Source organism: Hakea prostrata, chromosome 9, assembly GCF_041222555.1.
Source record: "Hakea prostrata isolate BN-2017 chromosome 9, UWA_Hpros_2, whole genome shotgun sequence".
Classification (NCBI taxonomy): domain Eukaryota; kingdom Viridiplantae; phylum Streptophyta; class Magnoliopsida; order Proteales; family Proteaceae; genus Hakea; species Hakea prostrata.
In genome coordinates, this window is record NC_142608.1 from 1,879,697 (window position 1) to 1,902,899 (window position 23,203).

Sequence of the window (23,203 nt, forward strand, 5' to 3'; positions counted from 1 at the left end):
TTTACTTTCTAGTTGAAAGTTCTCAATTTTAAGAAATTTCTACTTTCAATAGGTTTTATTTATTTATTGTCTAATTTGATCAACTTGATCAAGTTGGGTTGGGCCCTGTTAGGGTCGTATTATGTTGGTGATTCTTAAACCTTGACAGGGTTGGGTAGGGTTAGGAGTACAATTCCAGTCTCTAGGGTTGGGTTAGGGTTCAATGTTGACCCAACTCAACCCGGCCCATTGATACCCCTTGTCACATCCCTCTTAATTTTTTTTAAATTATTTTTATTTGTGGGTCTTACCTAATTTTGTGGTTGCAAAATGTAAGAGGAGAACAAAGTGTCTCTGGCAGGAGAGATGATGTGGATTCAGCTACCCCAGGCCCAGGGGCAAGAGCGCTCCCCCTCCCAATTTTTTTGAAATTTTCTCCTTTTTTTTTTTTTTAAATGTTTTTGAAAATTTTCCACTGCCTTGTTTCCTTGGATGAAATATTAGTATTTGGCCCTCTTCTCCTAAATAGAAAATTTTTTCATCTAAGCCTCTTTCATGCGTGAAATATTACTACTCTCCCTTCATGCAAGAAATATCAGTACTTTATTTATTTATTTATTATTATTATTATTTTTTTTTGTGTGTCTGAGATTCATCTTGGCCAACTTGTGCATACCTCGATTACATCTTCAGGTGTCGCCCGCAAGGGTCAAACCCATGACCTCTCCACTAAAAAGTATGGATCATGCCATTCTATCAATCATGTATTGACAACATGAATAGTTTAGACCGTTTGGTTTCGCAATTTCCAATTACGATGAATCATTATTGTAGATTAAAAAAGAATCCGGATCTTCTCCCCGTCGGGGAGCATAGAGTGCTCCCCCATGGCTTCCTGACCACAAACATCATTGGGTCCCACTGGTAAAAAAAAAAATTTTAATTTTTTCCAAAAAGTGTTTTTCACCTTGAGCCCCACTGATGTGTGTGGTCAGGAAGCGTGGGGGAGCTGATCCGGACTCATCATAGAGGTGGTGATTCCAGTCCACAGAATCAGACAAAACACGAGCTAACTTCCTGATGTTCGAACCCCTGCCCCGTCCTCTGTGATACCAGGCTTCCTATTCCACCATTACCAAAGCTCCGATCGTCATTGCGTGGGACTGACCTTCGTCTTCTGGCCATGCAACTGGACATCTTCATCCTCTCTTTCCCTATTGTGAACCTTAAGCTTCTTACCTATCTATATCAGTGGCAATTCCCGAAGTTTTTCTCGGTACTTCTACTATGATTCAGCAGAATCTTCGTGTAAAAACCCTAAAAAAGTACAAACGTATTGGAATTTTGGTGAAAGGGAAACTTCTTGTTGGATGTGAGGAAGTGCATGACAAAACCATCCACAATTGATGTAAAACTCTTTTGCTTTTCTCAACCCAAAAACAGAAAAAGGCTCTTTTGCTTCATTTGGTTTTGGTAAGATCGTTCAAATCGCCACCCACGACGTGATGCAATAAAATAGAATCGTCACCCACTCGAGCAAGGATGAACAGTCATCAAATCCGTCTGTCATGTGATCAAATAATAAATTTTATTTTGAGATGTGCACAAATAATTTAAGAATCATTCTAACCATTTCACAGATGGAGAAATTACAAAGCAGTTTCTTCTCTACCGTGGCGCAACGTCATTAAGGAGTCTCTGAAGATGACATTTTATTCTTGTTTCCTTCGTTTGTTAGTGTGTTATTTTCATTTTGATGCTGTAATGCAGTTTACAAGCTCCTGTGTTAAATCAGGGTGCTGGGTTTTGGGTGTGAATCCACGATGCTGGATCAATGACATTGAATCGGTCACAACCCACTCTGACAGGACTCTGTTGATTCGAGGGTTAAATTCCAATTTTCTAAATGATGAATTTGGTGGCCTGTATCATGCGTGTTCAAGATTCAAATTTGACAGCCTTCAACCTCCAAATCAAGAAATTTCCTTGGAATCGAGGTTTCTTTGATCATTTCTATATTAGGAAATGAAGAAGAGAAGTTTTGAAAAGTTTAAAATTCTCTCAGTTATTCAGCAAAGCATTAGATTCTTGCTGTAATTTCGAACGAGTTCCAGCGCTCAAGGTAAAGACCGCCTCAGTGCAGTGGTATTTATTCTTCCATTTGCTGTTTTTCTTGTTTGAAATTTATTTTATTTACTTCATTAAAACTGTTATTGGGTCTTGCATTTTGTATGGATCAATTTGGTTATTTAGTTTTACTATTCCTTTCATGGAGAGTACTTAGATTGTTACGGTTTCTCTAACGGAAAAAGCCAAGTAGTCCCCTCATAGGAGAATCATCCGAAGCACAATGTGTACTTGAAGTAATTAGTTTCTAGTCCAGGAGTTTTGTTCCACATGAACAGCTCCAACTTGTATCTTCATTTTTGTCAGTTTGTCCTCGCAGATTGTGGAGTACTCACTTTGTGAAGTATGCAATGGAGTTCTCTTCCAAGAAGAGGAAGAGAGAACTAACGGGTTTCCACTTCTAATCTTGTTCTTGTTTGGTTTGTTGTTGTTTGTTTCTTTTTCAATTTTCTTTTTGTTTACTTTTTTTAATTCATACCAGGGGAAGTTTTTCCTACATCTTTTCCCAGGACTAGTGAAATCTTTCTTTCCTTACCATTGTCCTCATTTTAATTGGTGGTATGAACTCTCTTATATGTTACATTAGGTCTGAGGATTAAATCCATGAATACAATCAATATCGGATGGATGCCAGCTTCAACAAGTTCGTCTTTCTTTTTTTAATAGTTTCAGCAAGTTCATCCTTAGCCATGGAACATGCTGTATCTGAAAATGATGCAGCACAACCAATTGAGCTTTTTAATGGAGTTGAGGATAAGTTCGGAGGTGTAACTGTTGAAGTGAAGGACCCCTTAGATTCTGAGGTCTTTGTTGCTACTCTTAGAGCTTTGATATCAAAATGGAAGCAAGAGGTATATTCTAATCAAATCCTCTCTCTTTCGTGTATATTCTGCTAGCTAGTAAAAATATTTCTTCTAAGTGGAACTAGGAATCATACCAACTTCTGGTTTCTCCTGGGTTTTGTTTCACATGAGCCCAAACTTTGTTGCTTGGAAACTCACATTGTTAAATTTTTCATGTGTCCTATGGTGTTCGAGAGGCAAAAACTACACTTTGCAGGACCTGATGTGTCAGAACCTGAAACTTTACTCATCTTTGTTGCTTCAAGAAAATGAAAAATCATTTTTGTCCTCGAAGATCTGGATTGTCTATGTTTAATGGATCTTATCTACCATATTTCCTAATTTTTGCCGTTAGCAGTGAGTAACTTCTGAAACTTTTTGCAGGGTAAGAAAGGTGTTTGGATAAAATTGCCCATTGAAGTTGTAAATCTTGTTGAACCTGCTGTAAAGGTATCACAACATAGGTCTTCGTCTCATCTTTGTTTAAACCATCTTAAACCTGTTACACTGTATTGAACTAGTTTTCTTGGTATGTTACTTACATGCACCACTGAGTAACTAAGAAAGTATAGTTAGTTATATAAAGTTTTTGTTTCTTAAATATCAATAAGTCTTATGTTTCATTCGTAAATCTTCTCAAAGTTGCTACTAAAATGATTATTAGTTTCTATTATGTTGTGACCTGAATTTTATAGCTGACTTCAAAGACAAACCTGCATCGACATATTTTGGTAAGCGACCTGAATGACCCAATTTTGGAGATTTGTGATGGAAGGAAAAGGCTTTGGCCCGTCACTGATCTCAGTTTATGGGGGGGGTGCGGAGGCGCAAACTCCGTAGTATGTTATGACCCTACTCGATGGATCGACCCGTTTACCCGATTAAAAGCTATAAATATATAGCTATGTTTGCCTATTAGGTTATTGAGAGATTTGAGAATTTTTCTTTAGGGTTTTGGGTGAGAGTTCTTGTAATGCTGTTCTGGGGACTAATTGAGAGATTTTCGTTCTGTTCTTCTACATAGTGGAAGGTTCTTCACCCATGGACGTAGCACATTGCATTGGCGTGTGAACCATGTTAAATTTTTGTGTTCTTTTATTTTCTTTCTATTTCAATTTGTGATTTCTTGGTGTTCATTTCAACAATTTCTCTAATGTTGCTTTTGTTTTCTACCAGTAAAAAGTAACTAGTGATATAAAGTCTAATTTGATTACATTCTGTACTCCTTTGTAGTTCAATGCAAGCTTTTTGGGGTTGGGGTGATGATTGTTCTATCAATATTGATATATCCTTTATATTCTTCTTCAACTCATGTTTACAATTTACAGGAAGGGTTCTGGTACCACCATGCTGAGCCAAAATACTTGATGCTTGTCTATTGGATTCCTGAAACTCCCAGTACCATCCCAGCAAATGCTTCACACCGAGTTGGTATTGGTGCTTGCGTTATAAATGATAAAAGAGAGGTACTACATCCCCAGTTGCTGTGTCTCATCTGCACAGATTTGGACACACACATGTTTTTCTGTACCATTGTTCTGAAAAACCATGTCCTTATTTATGGTTGTTGCAGTATTACTTTATATTATTGTATCTAATAGATTGTATAAGATCCTTCAGTATCTTGTGATCTCCTTCCTATAGCTTTTTAAATTTGGATCCCTGAATTCCATGGTTTTGTAGATACTGGTGGTGCAGGAGCAAAATGGTGTATACCAGAGCACAGGTGTTTGGAAGTTTCCTACTGGAGCTGTTGATGAGGTGTGCACTTCTAGATGATAATCTTTGATTTCTTTTGGGCTTCATGTGGTTGGATGTGAAGAAGCGAAGGCAGGCAAATGAAACTTGAACAATAGTAGTACGATTACTTTTCTAATCATACTAATAATAACTGGTGTGACTCATAAAATTTCTATATATGGTGATTAATATTTGCTTATTTACTTTTCTGCTCAATCAAATTTCTTGGATTTGGGAAAAGAAGAATCACCAGGAAGGTTTTAGTACTGTAGGGAAGAGTTAAGTTAGATAGACAATCTTGAACACAGAAATTATCACATTTTTTAAATATTAATTTGGATTTCTCTTCATTTCCCTTATCTTGCAACCAGACAGGTATTTTAGAAATATGCAGTTATTCTTTTATATCTTCTCCCAGTATTAATGTACATCCTTCTGCAGGGTGAAGATATTTCCGTGGCAGCAGTAAGGGAAGTTAAAGAAGAGACAGGAGTAAGTATAAATAATCCACAAATTTGAACTTCAAATAAATGTTCGATTGTAGCACTTCTGTAAACATCAAAGATTATATCCAGCCAAAAGCTTTACCTTTTTTCATGTGACAGATTGATGCAGAATTTGTTGAAGTACTGGCATTTAGGTAAGGAAGGCTTAATCTCACGTTTTTCTTTATACAGATAAACTTAAAGTGCTAGGTTCTCTAACAGGGCTATAATATTATACCCAGTGTCTGTATGTATTTCTATTTTGGATTAACCTATCTGTCCTGAAATACATGTCATGGATCCAATGACGACTTTACAGGTATTACTATGTGGTTACTGACTCAATAACTAAACACTAAGTCACACCTAGCCACCTAGAAGATCTCCTTAGTGCTGTCTAGATCAAAACCAATGTGATAAGCTTACTGGAACCAGTTGATCTAATGTTCGAGGAGATCTGGAGATTGTTCAGGAAGAAGTTTGCATATGGGATGGTTTCAGTTGGTGCTCTCCTCCAGGGCCACATTTTTCCTACCTTGTCATATTATCGGTTATTTTGAGATACATAGAATGAATTAGCATGTTTTGAGCATCACAAAAGGCGTTTTCTATATTCTTACGTGGTTTTTAAACTACATAGAACAGTATTTCTTTTGAGCGCGGGCCTATTGCAACACTAAGGTTGCTTCGTCATGACCTAATGCTCATGTTCATGTCTGGAAACAGCCACTTTGCAAAGCTGGGCATGGCTTGTTTTTCCAGAAAAATTTGAACAAATAAGATATGGAAATAAATATAGGGTGCTCAGACATACCAACCCACATGTCCCTAGACCCTGTGTTGTAATTTATGGGAAGTGACAACAACATCTTCTGTAACTCGAGACTATTATCAGTCCTTATTTCTTTCCTTGATTAGTCCTTTGGATATTTTTTTTCTTGAAATTACAGGCAAAGTCACCAATCGTTTTTTGGGAAATCAGATTTGTTCTTTCTTTGCATGTTACGGCCCCTTTCCACTGACATCCAGAAGCAAGAAGCGGAGATTGAAGCAGCACAGGTAATTCATAGTTTGTAGTAATTGAATTATGGAGTCCTCCCTTTTTCTGTTAGTTACCAATTCTGATTAAAAGAAGGGAGAAGAAGCATAGAATGTAGCACCTAAATTCACTCAAGATACCTCTTGGTTAGGGGAACTATGATCTGGACTACAGTTTGGGCTCCTCAAGTTATGGGAAACTAAAAGAACCCCCTCTTCTTGAGTGAGTTAGAATGAAAACCCCAATGAAGTTATCTAAAATTGGCTCTCTGATAGTTTGTTGCCACTGAATGGACTGCTCATTTTCTTTCTTTCATCACCCTGTGAGATGAATGTCTCATTTTGGAGACAGGAGAGGAATCCTCTTCTCGACTATAATTCTTCCACTTCAATCATTGCTTTGCATTTTTGTGCTTCAGAATAGCTTCTTCAACCACTTGGTGATGAACAACTATAACTTTATCCATACAAGAGCTTGTAAAGTCAGAAAATGGACTCATAGATGGAATCAAAGATACACTTTTGTTGATGCTCATTCAACATTGAAAAATATAAGAAGGCTGATATGAATTCCTTTTCTTTTTTTTTCCAAATCTTTCAGTGGATGCCAATTGAGGATTATGCAGCTCAACCACATGTTCAGAAACATAAGCTAGCAAAGGACACAGCTGATATCTGCATTTCAAAGATTGATGGATGGTACTCTGGATTTTCTCCAGTGCCTACGGTATCAGCTTCAAAAGGAAAACCACTTCTTTTGTACTTGAGGAGCCGTGATCTGAACCTGCCCCAACTTCCAAATGAGCATGAAGCCACTTGTTCTGTTTCTTCTTGAACTGTTAATTGTGTCCTGCATTTTAATCCCTACATTCTGAGCTTCATTTAATAATAATATCTGAAATTGCTGTTTACCCTTACCCTGTGCCTCTCTTTTTGGTTTTTTTTGGGGGTCAACAGTACCCTTTTGCTTATTTGCTGTTAGGCATACTCTAAATATCCTGATTTTACCAGATGGGAGTTTCAGGCCAATTTATATGTTACATAGTTTCTCCTTAATTCTGTATTTTATGTTTACGACTTCAATAGGTTTAGGTTGGATTTTTACAATGTAACATTTTGAGTAGAACATCCCAGTTGTTCACATGGTATCAAAAGGCCTGACCCAGACCTGATTTATCGCTTACGAAGTCTTTTGTTCATGGAAGTTCTTAAAATTGACTTAGTTTTTTATGTTCTCTCAATATTTAAGGAGGAAGATTCACCTTTGAGTACTAACAAAATAGATCAAAGATAGACATTTTTTCAAATGTAAGATGGGGAGGTGTTTTGCTAGTACAATCCCCTATCCCAACTCAGGGTGTCACACTTAGAAGGGATGTCTTCGAATTAATAAATACTATTTTCTCCCAAAATAATATTCTATATGTAATTATGCATATTTAGGGATCTTGTAAGTGAACGTGATTTGGAGAGTCGGCTGGAAATTAAAAACCCACCTCTAATTGTTAAAAGCTGCGTTTGTTTGTTAGAATAAAGGTGGGGTGGGAAAATTATTGAAAAAAGTGTAGATTTCTTACTTTTCTCTTAAATCCCAAAATAGTAGATTATTTGATGTGGCACTCAAACTTTTCCACCCCAAGCCATTTTAAAACCCCACAAATTTGGTGGGACTTTGTGGGAAAGTTGAGAAAAGTAATTGGGACCCACCACCATCACTTTTTCACAAAACCCTTTCATTTCCTTCTCTCTCACTACACATGGGACCCACATGTTTTTTTTCCCATGACCGGTCTGTGTCTTCGTATGCCTGAAATTTGCCTTTGAGAGGTGGTAAAGGATTGCACATCAACGGGAGCTGCTTGTCTGATTCATATCTAGAAACCCATATGATTAACTCAAGCATTAATTGGTTGAATAAGATCGAACAAGAAAAAATAGAGACGACAATCCACAAAAACTTGGTGTTTGGTAAAGTGAATCATTAACAAGACTATCCATTGACAAATTCCTTAGTCTTTAAAGTGATTCTTTATTTGGGTTCTTCAAGTTCTACTTCTAAGCTGTAAGGACAACGGCACCACTAGGCTCATTGATTTTCTTCTCTGCAATCTTCGGCACGAGCTTGGCCTCAACAACAAGGGATTGTGACCGGGGAAACACCTTTACCCAAAACCTTGAACTAACCAAACTGGGTAACATCGATCACAGGTGCATTCTTGGGGTTGCCTTATCCTTCGTTTCTTGCGGAATCAATGACCAGAGCTTATCAATGTTGACGGTTGGGCAGTAGAATTTGTTGCGCAACTTGTGGAAGTTAAACTTTTGCTTGATAATGGTTTTGAGGCGATGGTGAGTATTTCCGGCAAGGGGAGGTTGGCATGATAATCGCCAGCAGGGAAGGGGCGGTGGTAGCCAGCAGCTGTGAGTTTCAGGCAAGAAGTAGGAAGAAGATGGGTGAAGAGATCCCTCATGCGTGAAGAGACACCTAAGGAGCAAAATAGAAGAAAAACCTATCTGAAAGGTATTTTGGTCTTTTTATGGGAAGTTTCAGCTACCAGTTCGTAAGGTAGCGAACCGGAATTGGGGGGAAAATGATATCGCCGAAAAACCGGTAAAATACAGACAAAAATTGCTGAAATTTCGCCAAATACTTTTCTTTTTTTTTTTTTGTTTTTTGTGGTAGATATACCTATTTCTTTCATTCTAGCCATCTCCATCTCTGAAATCTGCAAGAAAAATCTTTAATTTCTGTTACCTAACAGATTTACAGAAGAACTTATTTTTGTTTCTCAATTTTTTGATCAAGAAGAAGAAAATAGCTATGGTGCGACAAAGCCCTAAAAAAAATCCAGAAGATTGAGCCGACTACGAGAAGAAACCCCTTTTGGTTTCTCAATTTTTCTGATCAAAGAAGAAGAAAAATAAAAGACTTTGATTACATCAAAGCACCTACTTTTTAATCACCGGTTTTCGTTATCTTCTTCTCTTCCCTTGTCTTACTTTGTTTCACTAATAGTTTAATAGTTTACCAGATTAAACTGGTCTACTGTCAACTAATCGATGAACTCTTCTTGCCTAGCTCCATCATCAACGATGAACTTTCTCTCTTTAGCGATCAGACTTTGCTTCAAAAGTTTTCTTTAAGTCGATGAACTTTCTCTCTACGGTGGCTCAAAAACCAGAACTTAGGTTTCTCGTTGAATTGATTATTTTAAAGTAAAAAATCATAACTTTGGTTTCACATTGAATTGATTTTAAAGTCAAAATTCAGAACTTTGGGTCTCACGTTGAATTGATTACTTCAACAGTTCAAAGTTTCAAACTCTGTTTGTGGTTCAGAAATCAGAACTTTAAACCCGTTTACACAAAAGGCAAAATACATCACACAACCTATTTTTAGTGATGTGCTCAATGACCAAATGGTCCCAGAGAAAAAGCCCGGTAAAGGCTCCTAAGAGTCGAGATAACGACCGATATATCTTGAGATGTCGGCGAACTCAAAAGTATTCTGTTGACATTTCACAATTTTTTTTGTTTTGAGTACACTGTTGACATTCCGCTTAGCAACGTAAGAAGGATGAGAAGTTTCAAGAGAAGAACGAGAAACCCAAAGTTATCTTGTCCTTCCTCTTTCATTTCTCCTTGAAAAAACCATTTCAATTACCCAGAAAACTTTAAAAGATGCTCTCATCAACGACCATTTTCCTTGCAATATTAATTCCTATATCCATCATGTGGCTTAATATGAAGCGAATTATGCTTTTACCCACCACTCCATTCAATCTTTTGCTTCTGCTGCCGATGGGGCTCGTTCAAAGTCCTCCTTCCGAGTTCTACTTCTACCAACGTGACTCGATTAGGGTTCTACATTAAAAAATTAAAAAACTTTGATAAGATTTATATGAGTAATTCAGAAGGAAATTCTAAATATTTGATCGGATTCGATTCATTGTACTCTATTAATTTCTCAGTCCCTTCTATTCCTCTCTGCTTTTTTCTCTTATTCCAGTAGAAAACGGAAATAAAATACCCAAAGTACGACCAAGATGATCTCATCTGGAGAATGAACAAGGCGTTTTCCGCAGGAAGAGGGAGACGAACATTGAGGGTGTTAGTGCTGCGATCAGAGTTTCCCCCAAATCGATCGATTTTTTTGTAGAATGAAAACGAGGGTTATGCGAGTAAATCAGATAAATTGACAGGGGCTGAAGTTGTAAATATGATAATTGATTTTCTATAACAAGTTGCTTAAATTTACGAAAATGGCACTTTCATTAACCGTTTGATTAATAAAAAACAACGTGTTTTGAAAATAAAATTCTCTATTTCCCCCCCCCCCTTTTTGTGAAATATTAAGTTTGGATTGACTATGAATTATAAAGATCCATGGATTAAAATGATAATAAATTATAGGCTAATTTTCATCTGGACCCCCTGAGGTTTGGTCTCTGTCATTTTTAGTCCAAAAAAATCAAAACTTTGCATCTGCCTCCCCTGTACTATAGAAAAAGTCAATATAAGGACAAATTAATAATTTTATGACTAATTTGCCCTTTTATTTTTTTAAAATAGAATTTTAATCCGATGGATGAAGAGATTCCCCTTCACCCATCTTCTTCATTGATATTGAGCAAACAGTTGCAAACCTGGATTCATGTGAATGATATAAGAGGGATACGTGTTGCAAACCTGGATTCACACCTAACATCATTTGTTGAAAGCTTAAGGAAGAAAATAAATAGAAGATAAAGTCTATTCAAGTTTGTTGAGTTAGTCGATCTCTATGTCCCACGGTTCTTTGGGATTTGGTGGAAGGCAGCGGCCTGCTGGAGATTGAGCTTCAACCCTCGGATCCATATGAAAATCCCTATTTCTCAAACACACCGCACGGGGAAGCAACAGCGGTCGAATCCTAACATTTTCAGAGGCTAAAAATCCCATTTTAACACAGAACACGCAAATCTGCCGTTTGTAACGATTCTTGGCTACTAAACCCATTCCTAAAAATCTCTATGACAAGGGCTTTGTTGTCTGGGTCTGCGAATTTAATTAATTCGAACTCTGCCCCTTCGGCTCTCTCCCAACATCATCTCTGTACAATGCCAATCAACCCTTATAGGGACTACTGGCAAACTCCATTTCTCTTCTATAACTTCGATTTTGGAGATCAGACCCGACGTCACTAGGTGACGGAGTAATCGAAAGATGCTCGATCTCTAGCACACGCCTTCCTTCCTTCCTCGTACCAAGATTGTCGCTTCTGTTGATTACTCAGTCACTGGGTCTTAATCTTTGTATAGTCACCCTGGTGCTCGTCAGATCGGAGAATCCAGATTCAACCTGCTACAGTGCAAATGTAATGTCTTATCCAAAATCATACCCCACCTCGCCAAGCATTCTTGGGTGTATGTTTTCCAACATGTTATTTGTCAAACTATTTCTGTCTCTTTACTTAAAAAAGAAAAATCTGTCTGCAACGTGGTTTGCTCAATTCAATCAATGAAGAAGATGGGTGAAGGGAGAATCTCTTCATCCATCGGGTTAAAATTCTATTTTAAAAAAAGAAGAAGGGCAAATTAGTCATAAAAGTATTAATTTGTCCTTATATTGACTTTTTCTAAAGTACAAGGGAGGCAAATGCAAAGTTTTGATTTTTTTGGACTAAAAGTGACATAGACCAAACCTCAGGGGGTCCAGATGAAAATTACCCTAAATTATAAGAGGTTTCTAAGGATTAGGATGATAGAATTTTTTATAATATTTTATTCGTGGGCCCCACAATTTGTGATTTTAACGTCTCGTCAAAGGAGTGCAGCAGTTGTACCTGCAGCCAACGGTTGGATAGACAGCAGTACACTCATACAACATCTGAGCCGTTGAAATTAATATGGGAGTACAACTCAGATTAAGGTGAGAATACAGTTGTCCATTCAGTCGTTGGCTGCGGGTGCAAACTTTAAAAGGAGATTATCCACACTCGAAAATATTAATATTTGACTTCAACTCTTTATTAAAAAAAAATATATGTCTTGACTCTTGACTTCATTCCCTCCTAACTTTTGAAATTTCTTCGTCTTTTCAAATATTATGTTCTGTTTTTATCCATGAAATATCACAGCTTTAACAATGATGCTTCTCCCTCATCCGTATCAGCGGCAATTCCCAACATTTTCTCGGTGATTCACCAGAACCTTCTTGTAAAAAACCCTAGAAATTACAAACGTGTTTGATGTGAAGAAGTGCGTGGCTAAACCGCCAACACAAAAACAGAAAAAAAAAAACTGTTTTGCTGCCAGTTGCCACCACGACGTTAATGCAACAAAATGAAGAGTTACCCATTCGAGCAGAATGAACATGTCACGGATCCTTCCGAACAAATAATAAATTTATAAGTTATCAATCTGGTGGCGCGTATCGCGTATTCAAGATTCAAATTTGACTGCATTCAATCTCCAAATCAATAAATTTTTCTTGGGTTTTACGTTTCTCTGATCGAATTCTATATAAGGAACTAAAGAAGAGAAGTTTTGAAAAGTTTAAAATTATCTCCGTTATTCGACAAAGCATTAGCTTCTTGATCTAATTTCAAACGAGTTCTAGGGCTCAACCGCTCAAGGTAAAGACCGCCTTAGTGCAATGGTGTTTATTCTTCCATTTGCAGTTTTTGTTGAATACATTCAATATCGGATGCATGCCAACTTCAACAAGTTCTTTTTTTTAATAGTTTCAGCAAAAGTTCATCTTCCGCCATGGAACATGCTGTATCTGAAAATGCTGCACAACCAATTGAGCTTTTTAATGGAGTTGAGGATAAGTTTGGAGGTGTAACTGTTGAAGTGAAGGACCCCTTAGATTCTGAGGTCTTTGTTGCTACTCTTAGAGCTTCGATATCAAAATGGAAGCAAGAGGTATATTCTAATCAAATCCTCTCTCTTTCGTGTATATTCTGCTAGCTAGTAAAAATATTTCTTCTAAGTGGAACTAGGAATCATACCAACTTCTGGTTTCTCCTGGGTTTGGTTTCACATGAGCCCAAACTTTGTTGCTTGGAAACTCACATTGTTAAATTTTTCATGTGTCCTATGGTGTTCGAGAGGCAAAAATTACACTTTGCAGGACTGATGGTGTCAGAATTGTTGAGTAGGGCTCATGCTTTACATTGTGTTGTCGAAGGACACAAGTTCGCACTCCCGAGTGAGCAAGTCGGGGTTCGGGGAGGCTGCCTGCTGGTCGTGAGGATAGTGCCTCCATAGCCTGTAGAGGGTCTATGTTTCTATGGCCTCGGAGTTTCTTTATAGTTTGGGTTTGGGCCATCGAAGTTTCTTTATAGTTTAGGGTTTCTAAGCGCCTATATATATTCTCTTATAACAAAACATTGTATGTAGTTGTTTTCAAGAAAATTATAGTGAAAAACCTAATGTTGAACATACCCTCACATTGAGATGAACCATGATAAAATTTGTGTCTCCTCCTTTGTTTTCTATTTGATTGTGTGTAATTGATTGCTCTAATCCTAACAAGAACCTGAAACTTTACTCATCTTTGTTGCTTCAAGAAAATGAAAAATCATTTTTGTCCTCAAAGATCTTGATTGTTTATATTTAATGGATCCTATCTACCATATTTCCTAAATTTTTGTCGCTGGCAATGAGTAACTTCTGATGATTTTTGCAGGGTAAGAAAGGTGTGTGGATAAAATTGCCCATTGAAGCTGCAAATCTTGTTGACCCTGCTGTAAAGGTATCACAACATAGGTCTTTGTCTCTTCTTTGTTTAAATCATCTTAAATCTGTTACCTTGTATTGAACTAGTTTTCTTGATATGTTACTTACAAGTTACATCTACCAATGTGTAACTTAGAAAGCATAGTTAGTTGTACAAGGTTTTTGTTTCTTGAATATCAACAAATGTGGTGTTTCATCTATAAATCTTCTCAAAGTTGCTGCTAAAATAATTATTAATTTCTGTTATATTATGACTGAATTTTTACACTTGATGGACCGCATTGACATATTTTGGTGAGCAAATGACCCAATTTTGAAGATTTAGATGGAAGTAGAGGTCTTTGTCCCCTCATTGATCTTGGTTTATTGTGGGGTGCGAGGGCGCAGACCCGGCAATATGGTACAACCCTACTCGATGGATTGACCTGTTACCCAATTAAAAGCTATAAATATATACCAATATTTGCCTATTAGGTTACTGAGAGATTTGAGATTTTCACTTTAGGTTTTGGGTGACGGTTTTTGTAACGTCGTTTTGGCAACTAGTTGATAGATCCACATGTTCTTCTTCTACATGGTGGAAAGTTATTTTCTACCCGTGGACATAGCACATTGCATTGGTGTGTGTGAACCAAGTTAAATCTTAAATATTTATGTTCTTTAGTTTTCTTTCTATTTCAACTTGTGATTTCTTGGTGTTCATTTCAACAATTTCTCTATATGTTGTTTTGTTTTCTACAAGTAAAAAGTAACTCATAATATAAAGTCTAATTTGATTACGTCATGTACTTACTAATGCAGTGTTTAATGCAAGCCTTTTGGGGTTGGGATGATGTTTGTTCTATCAATATTGATATATATCCTTTATATTCTACTCGCAACTCATGTTTACAATTTACAGGAAGGGTTCTGGTACCACCATGCGGAGCCAAAATACTTGATGCTTGTATATTGGATTCCTGAGACTCCTAGTACTATACCTGCAAATGCTTCACACCGAATTGGTGTTGGTGCTTGTGTTATAAATGACAAAAGAGAGGTACTACATCCACAGTTACTGTATCTCATCTGCACAGATTTGGAGTTAGTTTCAGCATTTCTGTTTCACCATATCTGTTCACACAAATGTTTTTCTGTAGCATTCTTCTGAAAAACCATGTCCTTATTTATGGTTGTTGCAGTATTACTTTATATTATTGTATCTAATAGATTTTATAAGATCCTTCAGTATCTTGTGATCTCCTTCCAATAACTTTTTAAATTTGGATCCCTGAATTCCATGGTTTTGTAGATACTGGTGGTGCAGGAGCAAAATGGCGTATACCGGAGCACAGGTGTTTGGAAGTTCCCTACTGGAGCTGTTGATGAGGTGTGCACTTCTAGATGATAATCTGTGATTTCTTTTGGGCTTCATGTGGTTTGATGGGCGAAGGAAGGCAAATGAATCTAGAACACTAGTAGTACAATAACTTTTCTAATCATACTCATAATAATTGGTGTGACTCATAAAATTTCTATGTATAGTGATTAATATTTACTTTTCTGCTCAATCAAATTCCTTGGATTTGCGAAAACAAGAATCACTAAGAAGGTTTTAGTACTGTAGGGAAGAATTAAGTCAGTTTGACAATCTTGAATGCAGAAATTATCAATTTTTTAAAACTTAATTTGGGTTTCCTTTCTTTCTTAAGAAATATGCATTATTCTTTTAAATTTCCTCCGAATATTAATGTACATCATTCTTCAGGGTGAAGATATTTCCAAGGCAGCAGTAAGGGAAGTCAAAGAAGAGACAGGAGTAAGTATAGAAAATCCACAATTTTGAACTTCAACTTCAAGTAAATGTTTGATTGTAGCATTTCTGTATACATCAAAGATTTATATCCTGTCAAAAGCTTTACCTTTTTTCATGTGACAGATTGATGCAGAATTTGTTGAAGTACTGGCATTCAGGTAAGGAACACTTAATCTCACATTGTTCTTTATATGGGTAAAACTGAAAATGCTGTTCTAGTTAAGGTTAGATATCTCTTTTCTAAGAGTGCTGCAATTTTTTCTTAAAATTACAGGGAAAGTCACCAATCATTTTTTGGGAAATCAGATTTGTTCTTTCTTTGCATGTTGCGGCCCCTTTCCATTGACATCCAGAAGCAACAAGCAGAGATTGAAGCAGCACAGGTAATTCGTAGTTTGAATTATTTGAATTATGGTTTCCTCCCTTTTTTTGTTAGTTCCAATTCTGATTAAAAGAAGGGAGAAGAAGCATGTAACATAGCACCTAAATTCACTCAAGATACCTCTTGGTTAAAGGAAAACATGATTCCTGCTACAATTTGGGCTCCTCAAGTTATGAGAAACTAAAAGAACCCCCTCTTTCTGGATGAGTTAGAATGAAAATCCCAGTGAAGCTATCTAAAATGGCTCTCTGATAGTTCGTTTGCCACTGAAAAGGACAGCTCATTTTCTTTCTTTCATCTCCTAGGGGATGTGAGATGAAAGTCACTTTGGATGAGACAGAAAGAGGAATCCTCTTTTTGACTCCAAGTCTTCCACTTCAATCATTGCTTTGCATTTTTGTGGCTTCAAAATAGCTTCTTCGGCCACTTGGTGATGAACAACCATGAGTGTGGATCATCTCCCCCTGACAGCTTTATAACCACAAATGCATGGCGGCCTACAAGTGAAAAAATAAAAATTCAAAAATGGGACCCATCACCAGTACCCTGTGACCTTCCCATAATCTGTGTAAAATGCTGTTGGGAGAGCTCCCTGTTAGGGGAGACAATCCGGACTCAACAACTATAATTCTTATCCATACAAGAGTTTGTAAGTCTGAAAATGGATTTTGGAATAGAATCAAAGATACACTATTATAGAAAGCTCATCCAATGTTGAAGAATGTATTCTCTGTGCAGGAAAACATAAGAAAGACTTATATGAATTCCTAATTTTTTTCTTTTTGAATCTTCCAGTGGATGCCAATTGAGGATTATGCAGCTCAACCACATGTTCAGAAACACAAGCTAGCAAAGGACATGGCTGATATCTGCATTGCAAAGATTGATAAAGGGTACGTTGGATTGTCTCCAGTGGCTACAGTATCAGCTTCAAAAGGAAAACCACTTCTTTTGTACTTAAGCAGCCCTGATCTGAAGCAGCCCCAACTTCCAAATGGTCATGAAGCCACTTGTTCTGTTTCTTCTTAAGCTATTATTTGTGTCCTGATTTGCTATTTACCCTTACCTTTTGCTATTAGACATTGTTGGTTAGTTCAGTTCTATTAGGAATGTGGCTTATGTGTTTACTTAATTAGTTATTATTGTTGTCTAAATAAGGGTATTTATGTAATGATGTTCTTTTCACTTTATTATAAATAAAGGGCTCGGGATCACACTGATTTATTCAAGCCATTCTATCACAATCTTCTTTCTCAATAGACATTCTATCTCCTGATTTACCAAATGGGAGTTTCAGGTAAATTTTTGTTTTACATAATTTCTCCTTAATGTGGATTTTATTTTTAGGATTGCAATAGGGTTGGGTTGCATCAAGCTTTTTAAAACCCAGACCTTTCTGCTAAATAACCTAGCCCTGTGTTGACTCTAACTCTGACCTTGGCCTTATCCTAACCACAAAACATAATTTCATCTGCAGAGAATTCTACAAATGTATCTATCAAGAACTTGATTTACTAGGATGGAGTAGCTTTGGACAATATGATAACCCTGTTTGACATTTCTTCATCAGCAAAGAATTCTTGCTGTGAAAATAAAGAGACAAAAGGGCTGGTGTTTGAATATTAAAAAAAAAACACAAACTGGTCTAATGCATTGGCTTATCCAAAAATGGATAAGGATTGACTTTCACGGCTTTGCAACTGCAGGTATAAGAGTATTTATCCACGAGGGTGGAGGATTGTATGATGTTCACACTTTTCATCAGACATTAGGAGACATTGGGAGAGTAACCCACTTTTGATCACTAACAATGTGTATTAAAGATAAACCCTCCTCCCAAATGCAAGACGGAAGGGTACTTTAGTAGTCCCAACTCAGGGTACCACCCTGGACGGAGATGTTCCCTGCTTAATAAACACTACTTCTCTCCCAAAAAATTCTAAATGTAATTATGTATATTTGGGAAACAATAAAAAATTAAATAATTCCTCAAATAACTAAGATCAAAGCTACCCAACTCCCCAAGGCCAAGAAGAACCATGCCCTCCCCACATCCACATCCACCCTCCTTTTTCTTGAAATGGCCCCCTTTTCTTAATTTTTTTGAAAATTTCCTTAACAACTATTATGCATGCTCAAAAGCCTTATTCAAACATCAGTGGTTTGTATTTTTTTATTTTTGAAAGGCTACCTTGGGATCCTGAATATCTCTTTCTCTCCTCCCTCCCACTTAAACGAAATCTTTTCACTTAAAAATGGTTTTTGTTTTTTAAGGTACAATTATTCAGTATTTTTTTTGTAAGTTCAACTTACACTCACAAATAAAAAAGCATTTTCCCACAAATCGGTGACTCTAAAAGCAAAGAACTGGACAAAGATCATATAATCTCAAATATCATAGATTAGATACGACTGTGGATGCTGGAATCTGGATGCACCCACGACAGCGACAGTGACGTTGATTCATATTCTCTAAACCATGCAACACATCAAATTTATATGGTCTTTGCAATAAAATTTGAAAAGTCAAAAGCAATGGAAGACTTAAAATTTTCTCTGAAACGGTGGAAATCCTGGGAGTCGCCGAGAAGCGCAGTATTAATGGTTTCATTCAAAATTCCAGGAAGCTAAATTCCTGCAATGTCTTCGAAGGTGGTCCTGCTAACGTGTTTGGAGGAAAGCTTAACTCCTTTTACGATCCCAAACAGTTGAGCGACAGAGAACTGTAGTTGGTCGGCAGGTTCTGTTTTTACTCGTCAACCGTATCTCACAAGTTAAATTTCGAAGTCTGTCTGACCACAACCTACGCAATGTTCTTCATGTTCTTGACGGATATTTATTTAACGCGATAAAATGGAAGACGATTGAAAACAGAGGGAGGGGAAAGAAGAAGAAGAAGAAGAAGAAAAACAGAATCTTCATTTCTGGAACTGATGTTTCGATTCGTCCATCGTTCTTCTGCAATTTTCAAGTCCATCAATGCCAAACTCAATATTGCAAATCAAGTCTTACGTAGCTCTTCAGCAACGAGTCTTTGTGCTTTGGAAGGTTTATTGATGGAGAAAATCCTTCCAGAAAGATGTATCTTTTCTGCAAATTGTTCATTTTTTATTGTGTAACATGGGTTTAATTTCTTGTAATTTTCAGGGGTGAAGGTGAGAATGATGAGTCCTTTAATCGATGGTACCCTGGGTATTTCAAGTAATTCAGTGACATCATCAACATCGTTCATGGAAAATGTGAGAACTCAAGATCATACTTCAAAAAGGAAGCCGGTTCAGCTACTTGATGCATCAAACGACGAGCATGGAGGTGTTATTGTAGAGTTGAAGGATCCTATGGAGTCTGATCTTTTTGTTGCATCTCTTAGAACTTCACTGTTACAGTGGAGGCAACAGGTATCAAGTTCTTGACTTCTTTCCCTTTTGCGTCATTTGGTTTTCAGTAGATGAAAATGCATGCATATGACAGTCCCCTATCTATTTCCAAACTCTTCCATTTTGATAATTTTTTAAACTGGCCTAATTACTTGGGTTCATCAATCAAACAAAATAATGGAATGACCCAAGAGTTAGAAATGGATAAGAGACACGTGGCGCTCATTCAGAGCTGGCCGGGTGGCCGCCCAGTTGGGTGCTACAAAGGATTTGAATCTGATAGCCCATATCCTCTATCCTAACTTTGTATCTCTCCATCATAAATTAAGAGGGGAACCAGATATAAATAGCACCTTGACTACATCTTCAAGGAGGTAGTTGTTATATATATTTAAATATAAGGTAGGGTTTCGCCCAAACTCTGACCTCCTACTTGGAAGCATTAGTCTATATTTTTTTGTTGTTTTCATAGCTTGGATGTATTGTTTTTCTAAGATGTTGACAATTAAAGTCATATAATCTTGTTCATAGTTATTGAACAGGATGCTTATCCCTATGACAAGAACGAGACCATGAACGATTCTGGATCTTCTATCTGATAGAAGTCTATGCTTCTTTTACTGTTTTTCAGCATACATTAGAAATGTGATCAACCTCTAAGTACTGACAAAATAAATTACAGGCAGATCTTCAATACCTCACATAAGTCCTCCTAATTTGTGGTGGAAAGATTTCGAAAGGACCGCTGTTTCTTGTTGTTTGTTTGTGTTTTCTTTATTTTCGTGCACGTGTTTCAATCTATAGATTGTGTTCCCATTTTATTCGTTGGTTGATAAACTTAGTGGAGAATTTCTACAGGGGAAGAAGGGTATTTGGATTAAAGTACCTATTGAACTTGCAAATCTTGTTGAAGCTGCTGTTAAGGTAATTGTGGGTGGGGGAAAATTTTTTCTTTGAATTTCTCCTCTTCATTTACTTACTCATGTTTCCCTGGATCTGATGAGTGGATTTACAGGAAGGATTTCGGTACCACCATGCTGAGCCCACATACTTAATGCTGGTTCGTTGGATACCTGAAACTCAAAATAATCTTCCTGCAAATGTCACACACCAAGTAGGTGTTGGGGCGTTTGTGATGAATGACAAAAGAGAGGTGAGTTATCCTAAATGTTATTTTTTCCGGAGTGATTACAAAGCAGAGCATCAGATTCTGATGTTTCAGTTCTGTATAGGTCTGCTTCTGTTGTGAGTTGTGACTTTGCTGAAGAATCCATATACGTATGGAATTTCAATCTCAAGAAATTGAATTTCGATTTTGTTGTTTTGGGTATGATTTAACAATTTGGGTTTGTCAATTCCTCTGTTTTAGTAGATTTTGGTTGTTCAAGAAAAGATTGGCAAGTTACATGGCATAGGTCTATGGAAGTTCCCAACTGGAGTGATCAATGAAGTATGTGCAAAATGCTCTTTAGATTTTGTACGAAGAATACACTTAAAAACATATCTTTTTCCCTACTATTTTCTGAACCTTGTTCTGCACAGGGTGAGGATATTTCTGTGGGTGCAGTAAGGGAAGTGAAAGAAGAGACTGGAGTAAGTAACAAATATTCAATTTTTCTGCAATCTTACATTCACTAAAATTCAACTAAAATTCAACCCTAGATTCAATCCAATGTAGATGATGCTTATAAGTAACTTCTGTTTCTGGTTTCTTGATGTGGCAGATTGACACAGAGTTTGTGGAAGTATTAGCATTCAGGTATTAATCTCATATTATTCCAAACCCAATTAGAGGCATAACGGAAAATTGAATCCTCAACATTTTGAAATTGCAAAAGAGATTTTGTGCAAAATTTTGAAATAAACCCTACTTGAGTTGAACAGGAAATTTGATTATTAGACATTTTTTTCAATATTGTGTTGCATACTGGAGGAACTGAATGTGTATATATATAACTGTTAACATTTCTGATTTGCAGCGAAAGCCTAAAAACATTTTTTGAGAAGTCAGATTTATTCTTCTTTTGTATGTTACGACCTCGCTCCTTTGAGATCCAGATGCAAGAGCTGGAGATTGAAGCAGCCCAGGTGATTCCTGCTTGACATTTACTGTATAAGCAAAATATCATCTTAGCCTAGCAAGATTTCTCTCTCTAATAACGACGTTCTCTTCAATTCTTTCAATCTCAGTGGATGCCTATTGAAGAATATGCCTCGCAACCCTTCCTCCAAGATCATGAACTTCTCAAGTATGCAGTTCGCATCTGCTTAGCAAAGATAGCTACAGGGTATGGCGGATTTTCTGGGGTGCCTACAACAACAAATTTTTCTAGTAAACCAAGCCACTTGTACTTGAACAGCAGTTTTCTGAACCAGTCTCAAAGACTTGAAAAGGATTCCTAACGAAAACTTATAATTAGAGAAAAAGCAAGCATTGTAACCCTATAATATTAATCTATTTGTTTCATAATTAAGCAAGTGAATTGGGCATGACCCTTCTCCCTTTCCTTCGGTAGTCAAGTTCTTGTAGTACTTGGGCATGAACTCTTTGAGAACGCCGTCAGTAGGGCAAATCATCGAACATCTTGCGCCCCTGCTCCGCCATGAGAAGCGGTGAGGTTGCCTTCGTGTGGGTATGCATGCATTGATAGCCAATTTAGCTTGCCAAGTGTTTTATGTTGTATCCATGTGGCATTAGCCCAGAATTAACTGAAGGGGAAGTACAGATGTCCAGATACAGTTGAGAGATGAGATAGATTTTGTGGTGTCAAATGTGTGCCCAAGTGACATCTAGTTGAAATTAAAGCACCACAGCTTGAATAATCCAAGCCATGGTGAGAACTTCAATGTGATAGAAACATTGTATTTTCCCCCCTCGAATGCCATATAAAATCTATGTTTGTAGCATGAGTTTCTCTTAAAAATTATATATTCAGGATTGAATCTGACGAAAAGAGACTCAATAGTTTTTGGTAGATGCATCAAGCAAAGTTCATATTCCTCCTAGCTCTATGGCAGTTGTTTTGCAGTGGTTGTGCTGACACTGGAGAATCGGTTCCCACTGATGGTAATCCTTCATCACCGATTTGTCTGAACTGCACTATCTGTCAGTACCCATGCCATGGGCAATCTCCTCCACCACCATCATCATCACCACCACCACCACTATCACTTCCGAACCCAGAAGTACTGGCTGCTCCTCCACCTCCTCCACCTGCAAATAGTAATTGCGTCCCTACTACAGTTCAGTTATGTTGTCCTCCTACCTCTCTGAGTCCTTATGGATATCAACCACCGCCTCCAAATCCTTATACTTATGTACCTAATGAAAGCAACTCTGCTCTACCACCTGCTTATTTCTTGAATGGAGAGTTGAATTCTATTTTGTCAATTGTTGTCTCCTCCTTGTTATTTGCTGTTCTTCTTTGGGTGTTCTAAGATTTTCAGAATGGAAGCAATGACTGTTGATGTCATGAGGTATAATTGTGAGACATTTTATTCAATGTATTTTGACGAAGGGTTCAATTAGAAAGATTGATGTTTTCGCCTTCGATGCCCTTTGTTCTATTTATATTACTGATTGCTTCGAATAGGCATTTCATGTGATGATTGTTTCCTCAGCGAAAATGAGAAGATGCCAAGCACTAGTGTTGCATCTATGAAGGACAGTTTTCTAAGGATCTATTGTTAGAAAGAACAGCTGAGGATGATAGA

At 37.2% G+C, this 23,203-nt stretch overlaps 3 protein-coding genes across 3 annotated transcripts; all 3 read left to right on the forward strand.

The window, feature by feature from the left end:
• Positions 1 to 1,033: 1,033 nt before the first annotated feature.
• Positions 1,034 to 7,117, forward strand: LOC149003961 (nudix hydrolase 2-like). The gene is made up of 8 exons (XM_089168253.1): positions 1,034 to 2,957; positions 3,333 to 3,398; positions 4,277 to 4,414; positions 4,632 to 4,709; positions 5,130 to 5,180; positions 5,294 to 5,328; positions 6,124 to 6,232; positions 6,813 to 7,117. The coding sequence occupies exons 1-8, from the start codon at positions 2,730 to 2,732 to the stop codon at positions 7,044 to 7,046; spliced, it is 939 nt and encodes a 312-aa protein (XP_089024379.1). The 5' UTR covers positions 1,034 to 2,729; the 3' UTR covers positions 7,047 to 7,117.
• Positions 7,118 to 12,759: 5,642 nt separating this feature from the next.
• Positions 12,760 to 17,336, forward strand: LOC149003962 (nudix hydrolase 2-like). Its single transcript, XM_089167984.1, has 9 exons — positions 12,760 to 12,827; positions 12,936 to 13,119; positions 13,886 to 13,951; positions 14,837 to 14,974; positions 15,227 to 15,304; positions 15,683 to 15,733; positions 15,854 to 15,888; positions 16,005 to 16,113; positions 16,908 to 17,336. Exons 2-9 carry the CDS (start codon positions 12,961 to 12,963, stop codon positions 17,139 to 17,141), a joined length of 870 nt encoding a protein of 289 aa, XP_089024110.1. The 5' UTR covers positions 12,760 to 12,827; positions 12,936 to 12,960; the 3' UTR covers positions 17,142 to 17,336.
• A 1,663-nt stretch (positions 17,337 to 18,999) lies between these two features.
• On the forward strand, positions 19,000 to 21,981 carry LOC149003963 (nudix hydrolase 10-like). Its single transcript, XM_089167982.1, has 9 exons — positions 19,000 to 19,160; positions 19,260 to 19,510; positions 20,348 to 20,413; positions 20,505 to 20,642; positions 20,862 to 20,939; positions 21,032 to 21,082; positions 21,214 to 21,248; positions 21,469 to 21,577; positions 21,680 to 21,981. The coding sequence occupies exons 1-9, from the start codon at positions 19,046 to 19,048 to the stop codon at positions 21,890 to 21,892; spliced, it is 1,056 nt and encodes a 351-aa protein (XP_089024108.1). The 5' UTR covers positions 19,000 to 19,045; the 3' UTR covers positions 21,893 to 21,981.
• The last annotated feature ends 1,222 nt before the right edge of the window (positions 21,982 to 23,203 follow it).